Below are 12,288 nucleotides of genomic sequence, written 5' to 3' on the forward strand. Positions count from 1 at the left end.
TTGCAAATCTGTGCTCGTGGAAGTTCCTACTGAACATGACCAGACTGATGGCCAAGTTGATAATAATCAGAAATAGATCCCAGCTGCAGTCAGACCCTCTGATCTCCCAGGACCTGCTGGAGCACAAAGGTGTTTATTTTCTTGCCAAATTTCTATACTCTTAACAAAACACATAGATTAGTGCTATCTATATGAATAAAGGAAAAAACCAAAGTAGATCAGAGTAAAGTCTGAACAGGTGCATTTTCACTGTACCCATTAAGAAGCTATTATCACAAGACTAAAAAAATCCTGTTGACTGAAATGACTGTATTAAAAGACATGTCATTTTCCTAGAGATGGAAAAGTATTTACTCAATAAATTCAAATCTTTTTGTGGGGAAATACTGCTGAAAGTTGTCTCTCAGTCCCAGGTCTGTTGGATTTTTGTTATATTTGTTCATGTTTTTAATAACATTAAAATTTAACTTGATCTTTTATCAATGATTATGTAAGAAAAAAACAGTTTGAAAGTAAGTGAATCATTAAAATGAAACTATCCAAATTTGAAAGGAGCTGTGATCCTTTTAGTTTAAAAAAAATGCAATGAGTTGATGAAGCTTTGTTGAACTTCAGGATTTTGTTTGTTGAGGCAAGCACTTCTTTTTCTGTAGCTGAAGGACTGCAGATACTATTTAAAATGCAGGACTTTGTAATTCCTTCTCCTGTTCCCTTACCTTCCATCTGGAGCAGACCTCTCATGTATTAAGGAGGTGCTGCCTTGCAGTTACACTGCAACACAGGGGTTGTCGTCCTTCTGTGACCATTAAAGCATTCTTAATGCAATTGACTGTGTTCTGAGGACAAAACTGCACTGTGCAAAAGTCCAGTGTCTCTTTCAATAATCTCCCCTGATAATACCTTTCTGCGGAGATGGCATAAACGTAACTGCAGGCAATACACAAAGCCTTCTCAGGGGTTTGGGCTCTCTGCTATTTGAAAATTGTCACCACTGGACTCGTATATGCAGAAAGTAACATCCCTCTCCCATGAGACTGAGTGCTTTGTCTCTGAAACTTTCTGAAAGGAAAAGTCTTTGTCACAGAGAAATTGTGTCTTTCTGCTGTGACATTTGCTGGGTAGCAGACATTTTCCTAAGCTGCCATAGCCAGTATCCTAAGGAATGTTATCAGTTTTAACTGCAAGTTATCCACTTTGTGCTTCTCCATGACCAGTAACTACTAGCTTTTATAAACATCATCTTTCATATTAACTTTGGGATAGAGATATACTCTTGGATCTCAGTGCAAATAGATCTGAACTCTCAGTGGAATTTGATTCCTTTTTACCTTGTACAGGTGTATTTAAACTTGCAGGGTACAGGGTTGCTGACATTTGGAGAATTAAGTGTTGCTGAGACTCAGGATTAAAATGAAAACTGGAGGAAGTGGCTGCCCTGTACAGTGGCTGTACAAGTGTTGCCCAAGTGCCTGAAAGGCAAGGGCCATTTGCTGTTGTGTTTCACACCTGTAGTGGGCTGCAGCAGTGAATGTGCTTTGCCTCATTTTTTTTCTCTACAATGCTAAGAGGAACTGTCGGTAAAGATCCTTCCAAGATCAATAAAAGCTAAAGTGTCTGAGCTGAGAAGAAGCACCTATGAAGTAACTCAAATAAATCACTTAAAAATTTGAAATATGTGCTTACGAAAGGAAAAAGAAGAATTTCAGTGTTGAATCACTGAATTTGCATGGTTTTTGTGGAACTGTAACTCTCGTCAATACCTTCTTAACTAAAAGTTTATCTAAGTGGAATCCTTCTGTGGGCCTCCTGGGGAAAGAAAAAAGATGTCTCTGGGCAGGATTATACAAATGAAAGTTACAAACATATAAGCCACAGTCACGATTACAGTACATTGGTATTTAGAAAGAATGTTTAGTCTTGGAGCTATATATACTTCAGTATCTTTGGAAATACCAAATTACATGAATTACACCTTGAAACCTGAACTCTGGGTTAATTTATACTTCTTAGTAAAACTCAAAATTATCTTATTTTGAATCGGAACATAACTACTGCAAATACTTATGTGACAGATCAATGTAAAAAAAGTTCTAAATGTTTTTAAAGGCCATTAGGAAGCAGAAGAATTTCTTCTGGTTGCTGACTGTAATACACATTTTTTATTAAATCTCGGTAATTTTAATTTAGTGCTTTTAAGTACTAATTATTCTATTACTTATATTACCTGCCTACACGTAGGACAATATCCTCAGTTCATGAAATGTCTTGGTGGCTCTGCACGGTGGAATGCAGGGGTTGAAATCAACCAGGTTTCCATAATTGTAGATGCAGACTCAGAATGAATAAACATAATCTGTTGCTCACTTGTTTTTCCAGACATAAGGATGTGATTACAGGTAATGGACAACTCCATTTTTCAGCTATCAGACAGTATGGCTTGTGCACTTTGGGCTATACGTCTCTTGATGACAACAAGGAAATGAGTGCAAATATAAATTCTGGTTTTACTTAAGTTTTTTAAACTACATAATGAACTGAAGTAGTTGTATTTACTTTTGGAGTCTAGATGCTTTGTGGATTTTATTCTCTGTAATGATTGTATGGAGGGAATAATTAAGATAGGTATTTAATTTCAATACAATACAGTTCTGTGTCGTATAAAGAAGAAATTGATTTAAATATTTTCCTTAAAAAATGTTAAAGAATTCATATGACTGTGCCAATTTGTGAATATGATCCAGTCATTCCTATATTTAAAAAGTCTTAGAATTATAGAATTAGAAATGTCAAAGCTAGTTGCAGTCTTGTAATATAATAGAAAATAACTTTTTTATTACAATTTGAATTTCTTACCAAAAATCCCTGACTCCTATTCAAAATTTCCATATTAAAAACCTCTGTTCAAAAAGCTTTGTTAAGAATTGTGTTTTGGACTACAGAGGGCTGCTAGGATGAATTAATAATGGTAAGAAATTCTCAGCAAAGAATTCAATTTCTCTCCTCATTTTTAACAAGAAAATAGGAAGCAATGACCCACAGAACAAAGGAAGAAACTATGTCTTCTTATTCTTTATTAAATAAAATTGACTGAAATATTATTCTTCCATCTTCCTCTTTTGTTGCGGTAGCTTTTTTTTCCTTTAGGAAATTACTTTTAAATGCCTCCCTTCAGTGTTTTCCCACCAAGTAACACCTCAGTACATAAGAGGAAGACTGCCTTGAACATCTTGTGCAATGATCCAGTACTGGTCTTTTCCAAAGAGTCAGAGAGAATTTCTAGATGCCTCATAGGTAGTACCTGTATCCCCTCAGTAAAATGCTTCCCAAATGTGTAGATAAGCATTTAGTTGCTTGTCTGTAGTATCTAATGGATTTTTGAGAAAAATGTCCTTTGAAGAGGGACAGGATGTGTCTCTTGAGAAATAAAGCTTTATGGTCTAGCATTTCCTGTCAAAATATTCCCCTCATGAATGAGTGAAATTGAGAACCTGTTTCTTGGATTTCCCATGTGTTATCATGGCTGTGGCTAAAGAGAGAGAGAAGGGCACTCTTTAGATAAAATTCTCTAGGTTGTAATTATTCAGGTTTAATAGCTTTCACTTCCATTTATATGGCCGTTTATGTTAGGGTATTTTGACTTTTTGTGCTCAGTGAGAAGATCACAAACTGCTAATCACAATGTCTTTGAGGCTGTTGCCTATCACATCATAAACATCCCCCTAAAAAGATAGGGTTACCCTAACCATCCTTCATTTCCACTGCTGTCCAGCAGCCTGCTCACAGGCCATCTGAAGGCTCAGGGACAAAGTTACTTGTTGAACACAGCTCTCTGAATTTCCGTGTCTGCAAGGGAAATAATCATCTGCCTCTGAGAGGCTGTTCACAGAAATCCCACTTTGGTGATTAGCCAGCAGACTTTGAGAAATTCATATTTGGGGTTTTAATCAGTTAATCTCTTGAGCAACCACTCGACTAACCTGAATATCAAATATAAACTTATAAACAGTGGTAGGAGGAACTCCTGAGTAGTGAATATATGCCGGAAACTGCAGACAGATTACTTGTGAATCCTGCCATGATTGCTTGGGAAAATGAAGCACAAGGTGAATTGAAGGAGTCAGTCTATTGATACTGAGACATTTGAAGTTGTAGATCCACAAGGAAGGTTCAGGAGTTACAGAGGTAAGGGAAAAGGCAAGGAGTCAGAGACGATATTCATTAACTTTAGGTGTGTCGTTTTGTCCTGGAAATAATAAAAGGTAGTGTTTTCTTAATATTCAGAATGTGGAATCACATATCCCTGGAGCTGAATGAGAGTTAGGTGGAAAATACTGATAACTGTATGTTAATTAAGGTAAATGTTGGCACTGATATTAAGGATGAATTTTGGATGAGATTTCATTATTTATGAAAAATGCTAAAATAATTTTGATAAAGACTAAATCTCACAGGAATAGTGTGAAGAGTATCTTGCTTCATAATAAAGAATACAAAAATATAAGGCAAATTTTAAGATCAAACAGTAAGATAATAATTAAAGTCCTAAAAAATTAAGTTTTCACAGGTGGAATGCAATCACTAATCCCTTCTGACACCTGGGAATGTGAAGATAGTGGAAATTGGATAAGTTGGGTCTTGTATTCCTGGATATTCCTTAATTCCTAGTCATCTAACTAACTAATACCTTGGTTGAGTCATTCCTTTATTAAATAGTCGATGCAGTAAGTCAGAGACTGTTCTGATGTCTCCAATGATGTTACCAGCATATAGTTATATCAAATAAATTAGAAATTGTAATGGAAATAGAGAGGCATAGAAATGAGTCAGACATGTTAGCAGTGCCTTATTTACCCTTGCTAATATCTGCTATATAAAAATAACAAGATGTTTCTAGTTTCAGTGTCTTTTTCTGGATTTGACCTTTATCATGGACCATTGCTAAATTAAAAAATAGTTTTCCTGAATTTCTAAGACTTAATGTATGCATGGCTCTTGGTGCTCTGAAGGCAGTGGTAATCACTGGAAAAGACATGGGATTTTGGTTTTTATAAAACTAGACTCACCTCAGGAATATCCTGCTTGTGTGACGCAGATATAGGTACCAACTCTTACAAAGTTTGGTGAAGTATTTATCGTGTATAGGAGTATAAATAACAGCACTGGCTTCTGAAGAAATCTGAATGAGAGACTTGTCAGAACAATGCAGTTACACTCAAACATTCCAAAATTAGCAGAAACATCAATATACTTAAAACAGCGGCTTGCACATTCCATACATTTGATTTTCAGTATTTGTGTCAACAGGCACACACTTATATACTGCTGCCAGATGTTCTTCCAGACTATCAAAAATAATGTATTAGTTTAAATACTAAGAATAGATATGGTCAGTGAATGAGGTTACTGAATAAGAAAACAGTGGGGTCTTGGCATAAACTATGAATATTCCAAACAAATTTTGATTACAGCTGACCAGAATCTAGAGGCAGAAACAGGGTATAGATGAAGAAAATGATTCTATGGACTTAACAAATCATTTAAGTTAAAACTTAGCTGAAATGTTGCGCTCTTGGAACAATCTTATTCCAGTCAGTGGTTTTGTGGGATTTAGAAACCTGGCCAGAAAACAAATCCTCCCCTTCCTGCCATTTGCAAGCTCTTTTCCATGGTTTTTGTTAATTCTTAGCCACTGTCACATGAAACCTCCTCACACAGCCAAGCTCCAGGCTTCTCATAAATCATCACCTAAGAAGAAAAAGTTCTGTGAAAAGTGAATATCTTGAGGTACCAGCAGATCAATGGCTCCTAATTAAGGTGTCTGCTCCAAAGCAGGAAAGAGTAGATGCCTTCCCTTGTCTCACTGGCTTGGATTACCTCTGAAAATCAGAGTAAAAGGGCAGGAAATTCTTTTAGGTGACACCAAGGGAGGAGAGAAAAATGCACACTATGAATACACTAAGCCAATTCTGGACATGTTCTTCTTCACATTCTCAAAACACAGGCCTTCATGAGTTAGGTCTTCTCTCATAGAGACTAATTAAATGTCATATTTCAAGTATTTGTCTTTTCTTGATCATCTGTTAAATATTTATGTTTTGCTGACACAGTGTTCCTTTCTTTGTCAGTTTAGGCTCCACAATACTGTCTCACAACTTGAATGGCAAATGAGCATTGAGAAGTTCAGAGAGTAACTCTGTTCAGTTAGTTTAAAAAAACAAAACAAACAGTGTTAGAGTTACTTTAGGAATTTGAATGCTTATTACAATATCCTGGTGGTATAGAGGATTCCTGAGAGCTAAAAGTCTTGAATTCAGATCTTGAATTCCTATAGATTATGACAGCTGGGAGGAATGACTTGCGGTTCAAGTAATTAACTTCACCTCTTTAGATGTTTGAAGAGCTGTCTGTAAACAAATTAAGTATAAGAATACTATCCCACATATGACCAGGACATGAAAATATTTCATAAGTATTCTTGGAGCATGCAGAGACAAAAAAATAGTCTTCTGAATACATAGTAGGTTGTTGCTGTCACAAAACACAGATTATTTCCATACATTAACTGGAGAGCTCTATGAAAATTGACATTCACTGTAACTTGAAAGTATTGAACTGATGCATGGTATTGAGGAAAGAGAATGGGACAAATCTGATGCAATATCTTATATAGCTGAGATAACAATATATTATTCATCTCTATTCTTGGTATTATACTGGATGGAGAATAAAATCATCTTCAGTGTAAGTTGTGTAACTCAGCACATTAATTTATACTTTCCCTGCTATTTCACATATAGACTTTCACTTGAAAATGTGTCAGTGCACATCTTCCACCAGTGGAAGCATTCAAGGTTACACACTCTTTCTCCATTGTAATTAAGCTGAAAGGCTAGACCAGGAGAAAACACTTTTAAGGAATGAATACATATAGTTCCTGTGCTGTTTTTTGGATATGAACTGTTTTTGCCCCTGCAGTGAGTATAATGGAAGTGTGCAAGAACATGGGAGGGGAAAAAGTTAGGGCAACTGTCCCAAACTGTCCAAAGGGATATTCCATAAACATATCATGTTCAGCACTGAAGACTTCTGGAAAGGAGTAGGGTAAGAGACATTTGTTCTCATTGAATCTGTCTTACCAAGTAACCATTATGTGTGCTAGGGCTCTTCCCAGAAAGCAGCTAAACATCTGCCTGCCAGTGGGAAGCAGTAAATAAATTCCTTAACTCAATTTTTTTGTGTGTGCAGCTTTGCTTCACTTATTAAACTCTCTTTATCTTGATCCCCTTATTTTCAGCTTCCGATCTTGCAATTTTTTGCCCCGTTCTGCTTTGGCAGGGCAGGGCAAGCCTCTGGGTACTTAGCTGCTGGTCAACCTACCTCAAGCTCTATCATCAATGTTGTGATTACTTGGGGAAAAAATCTTCTGCAATTGCAAAGTCAGATTTTTTTTTTTCCTTTTTTTGCAGATGTAGTTCTGTGGTACAACTTCTAAAAAACCATAAAAACTATAAAAATTACCCAGCACCAGCATGTTTCTTGTATTTGAATCTAAGTAAATCTATAGAGGAGAGAGAAAAAGTGTTTCACTTAATTGCATTTGGAGATGTCACTTTTTGTTAATCTGCTGATGATGTAATGTTTGTGTATTTTTATTTCCTATATGCCACAGACTTTCTGTAAGAGGCCATCCTGGGATGGTGACCTCCAACAGAAAGCCATAGGACTCCAGCAGAAGGAAGGATCTTTTATCATCTCAACACATGCCCAGGACTTTGTCAAGTAATAGCTGCACTTTGCCTCAACAGATGCATTTGAACACTCTTGAATGGCAAAAGGAAAAACAGTCCAGTCATGGACTGTGTTGCCAAATAAAGGTATCTGAAGGAAGAAATATTTTTGGAGATTATTAAAGAGGTGGTTTAGACTGCATATCTTGTTTAGTAATAAATAAATAGAATTACTTTAATACTAATTATGTCTGGAAAACACATGGTTAGGATATTCCTTAGTATCATCACAGAATAATGCTGTGAAAGTAATTTCAAAGACTGCAACCCACACTTTAGAGCTACAAGGAAATGCAGAAAAAATAATTATACTTGTAAATAATCTGGTTCTCTAATTTAAAAAAACATCCATATTTAGTAGTTGGAACTGTTCTACTTCTGTTCCCACACAGCCAAACTGGACAGAAAACATACTGATCTCTGTCAGATATTCCAGACACAAACATTCCTAGTGTAGTTTTTAGTTTAACAAGTGAGTTCTGAGAAAGCCCTAGCAAAAAATATGGATCAAATATATATTGTTCTGTGGTATATTTTCCTACAGACTAGCAGAAAATAACGTATGTATCATGCAGAATCTAGGAATTTAAATTTGTATCTAGGAGATTTTAAATTTTGTTGTCACTATATGTCACTGAAACACAAGATAAAAGTTGTACATGTGAAAGAATGTAAAAAAGCAGTTTTTATTTTTTTAAGGTTTAATAACATTTTATTTGACATTATTAAAGCAACTATCCATTTAAAGTAATATAATGCGTACTTCAAAGACTACAAGCAATGAACTTATTTGGAAAGATTTACTTTAAAACTATCAACAAACAGCCAAGGCAAACTGAATTTACTGAAAGCAGAGAAAAAAAATCAGTAAGCCAAGACTGAAACGCAATTTCTAGTATAACGACAAGTAGCCTCTAAATAAAGAGCAGTAGAAGAATTACACATTAAATTTGTTATATGTGCCACATATTTCTCTTCTGTCATAGTAGGAAAACCAGCTTACTTGATGTCACAGAGAAGAGCCACTCCTCTCAGAATCCAGTGGTCTGGAGGCTTTGCTGTCCTTAAAAATACCTCTGTAATAAAGTTTAAATCTGTCCTCTTGGGCTTCTTGTAAAGAGGACAAACATAAAGCTTGGACTCCCTAGGTCTGGTTGAATCAATAGCATACATATGGAGCACAGGCAGCTGGACAAAAAGAATCTTTGGTGAAGACTCAACGAGTATGCTTCTTCGTTTGTCCCAGCCTGCACCTTCCAAGTAGAGCCCATAGATATATACTCCTTCCTGTGTGAAGAGTAAGCACATACATCACAACATATAAAGCATAATAATTTTCTTAAACCATTAAAACAATATATGTTTTATAGTAAAAATATCTGACATTAAATATCTTCAAACTATTTCATTTTAAACTATAATATAATCCTTTTTCAGAAGATAATGCTACTGAAATGGAGGGCAACAAAAGTTATTTATAATAAAGTCTATATACTAAAAAGTTTCACGTAAAGTTTACTATAAATTTCAAAAATTAACAGGTGGTAAAATCAAACAGTTCTTCTAACTAAATATTTTTTTAGCTTAATTAAAATCTTCATACTTAGTATTTGGCTTCTATGTTGAGCAAAAACATTAAGGTGAAGACAATAGTAACCTTTTCCTCTATCAATCCAAAATGACTCAATGATGCATAATATAAACTAAATACCAAAATTAATACTGAAACATCTTTGCATGTCATACATACAGAAGGAGGTGATAGGATTTCTTCTCTGGTTAGCTTTAGCACGTCATTATGTATTGCAACTTTATCTAAAGCCCAGTCTTTATGTGCTCGAGTGGCTTCTTGTTTCATTGCTGTCAGGAATCCTTGAGAAATTAAGCCAGGTATTTAGTATTTATCTCTCATGATAAAATAAAATCTTTCACAGTTATTAGCATGGTTCTGCACTGAACTTATAGACAGATAATCAGAGTTGTATTGAAAAGGAGCATTCTGACTAATGATAGCAAACTTTGCTTTGGGACCAAAACAGGAACAAGTGACATAAGTGGCATAAGTGTGCATTACACTGAGAAAAATATTTTTAAATGGCATGGACATTTTTTCTTCTATTAAATTACACTATTAAGAAATATTTGGTTAGGACACTGACTTACAAATTATCATAAGGCAATCAACTACAGGATCCATGATAAAGGTGTCTTTCAAGAAAGAATTTAAAGGCCATCAAGTTATCCACTGTGTGAACTGACATTTATGTAAAGGCAACCTAGCTAAAAGGTGGGGGTGATTTAAATGAAAGAAGTAGAATGAGTTTCATTGATGGAAAACAGAAAATATGTATCTGAATATGATAATAAAATAACTATGTGAATGTGGGGAATCTAGTCAATGCAGGGCCTATGAAGAATGAAAAATGTATGTTTTGTTAGGGGAAAAATGGATGTCAGGCGGAAATGAAGGTAGAGGATGACATAACTGAGCAGCAAGTTAGGTGATTTTTTTACAGAAGTTTGAAATTAGAAAGATTTGAGATGCAAAAGGCTGAATAGTTTAAACACAGATGACTGAGCAGCAAAGAGGTTTGAATGTGTTATAAAGGAAAAAGCAACAGAAACAGAAACACTAGTGCCAAATACCTGGTTGTTTCTGTGTGTGTCAGAAGACAACAGTGAAGTTATCAAAAGCTCAATATCTGCTATTTTAAGCTGTGAGATGAAGAATTGCTTGCAACTGAGAGTCATAGAGATCAAGACCAAGAAGGAGAAGTTAACATAGAGAACTGCAAACTTAACAGTGAATTTCCTAGTAAGCAGTATTACAAATACTACAAATATACTCCCCTCACCCCTACCCATAGCACACATTTTGTACTTAGCAAACCTCTCTCTAGCTGCAGGACTATTTTTGGCCTTTTCTTTAACACGGAGGTTGAAGCAATAATAAAGTTCAAGACCATCTATATCTCAGGTTTGTTGCCTATTAGGCTAAATGTTTTCGTTTGTCAAAAGAATGTGGTCCATTATCTTCTTTTACACCACTGTGAGTGCTGCTCTTGAGTCACCAGAGATCAGCGTGCTTATCAGCTGTGCCACTTAGGATACAAATGGAATGATGTTTTTACTGGCATCCCAATACCATCTTTTAATAATAAACTGGATGAACTCCAGGCACTTCAGCTGTTTCTGAAAGTGACTCTAAAATAGATTTTGATATTAGTACTTTTTACAGTTCTGACAGTAGGAAGGCCAGTAAGAATAGAAGCATCACAAAGCACAGGTAACTCATATAACATTCAAGAATTTCAGAGGTTAATTCTGATTTTTTTAAAAAACTGAAAAACAAAAACAAAACCTCACAGCTGTCACACAGAGGTTTCTTATGAGAATTTTGTACGGGTAGTTGTGTAGGCTGAAGGAGATTCTCCTAGGAACACACACCTCATAAGGTAATGGGTTTTTTTACTCATAGAGATGGTTAAAATTTGTTTTTTTCCTCTTTCCTCTAAATGGTAAAAATATCAAGCTATAACAGATAATGATAGATAATGTTTACTTGTACTTCACAGCATATCTATGATGAATTTGAAGAAACTGTTCATTAAATAATATGTGAAATGGATACACAGTAAAACTACATTTTGATGATTCTCTGGAAGACAAATAACTGCTATAAATTCTGGTACAATTGCACATTCATAGAATCATAGAATAGTCCACGTTGCAAGAGACATGGAAGCTCACCTGGTCCAACCTTTCATGGGAAAGGGAAGATCAGATGAGATTATCTATCACTGTCCAACTCCATCTTGAAAACCTCCACAAATGGGGACTCTACCATGTCCCTGATGAGGTTGTTCCAGTGAGTGATTGCTCTTACTGTACTGTAAGAAGTCATTTTGTTGCTACTGCAACATCCTGCTCTAGATTAAAGCTCTTCCATACTGGCAATTTACAGTTTAGAATGAGTTAAACAGTTTCAAACCAGAAAAAAATAGTGTTTTCTTTAAAAGCTCTATCATTATCATTAAGTATACTTTCATTAGAAGATATACAATATCATGCTACTGTATGTCAGCAAGTTAAATTATTTTATTTATTAACCGTATGTTTTCCTTCTTGCTTTTTCGGGTCAGAATAAAAGATCAGAATCACATATAATGGTTTGGGTTGAAAGGGACCTTAAAAATCATCAAATTCCAACATTTTTCATCATGGCTTCTATGATACACTCTGGCAGCATAACAATTAAATTATTATTCAATACATTACTACTCAAGTCTTTTTAGTAATCTTACCTTGCGGATTAAAGAATCCTGTTATCCAAAACACCCTTGGTCTTCCTTGAAATATCCAATGAGATAATTGAGCATTTCTATCCAGAAGTTCAGTAAACCAGAAGCCAAGTGTGGAAGACTCCCAGGATACTCTTCTCCATACTTGAGGGATTCGAGCATCATACATGTTATCAAGTGCATCTCTTAAATTCTGAAAG

General features: G+C 35.3%; 1 protein-coding gene across 1 annotated transcript in view; it reads right to left on the minus strand.

Annotated features, from left to right (window-relative positions):
- Positions 1 to 8,786: 8,786 nt before the first annotated feature.
- Positions 8,787 to 12,288, minus strand: part of DNAH8 (dynein axonemal heavy chain 8) — a 113,307-nt gene continuing 109,805 nt past the window's right edge. The window contains 3 exon segments of the mRNA XM_033053827.1: positions 8,787 to 9,074; positions 9,538 to 9,659; positions 12,092 to 12,281. Of these exon segments, the coding sequence (XP_032909718.1) occupies positions 8,787 to 9,074; positions 9,538 to 9,659; positions 12,092 to 12,281 (600 nt within the window).

Source organism: Catharus ustulatus, chromosome 3, assembly GCF_009819885.2.
Source record: "Catharus ustulatus isolate bCatUst1 chromosome 3, bCatUst1.pri.v2, whole genome shotgun sequence".
In the NCBI taxonomy this organism is placed as follows: Eukaryota; Metazoa; Chordata; class Aves; order Passeriformes; family Turdidae; genus Catharus; species Catharus ustulatus.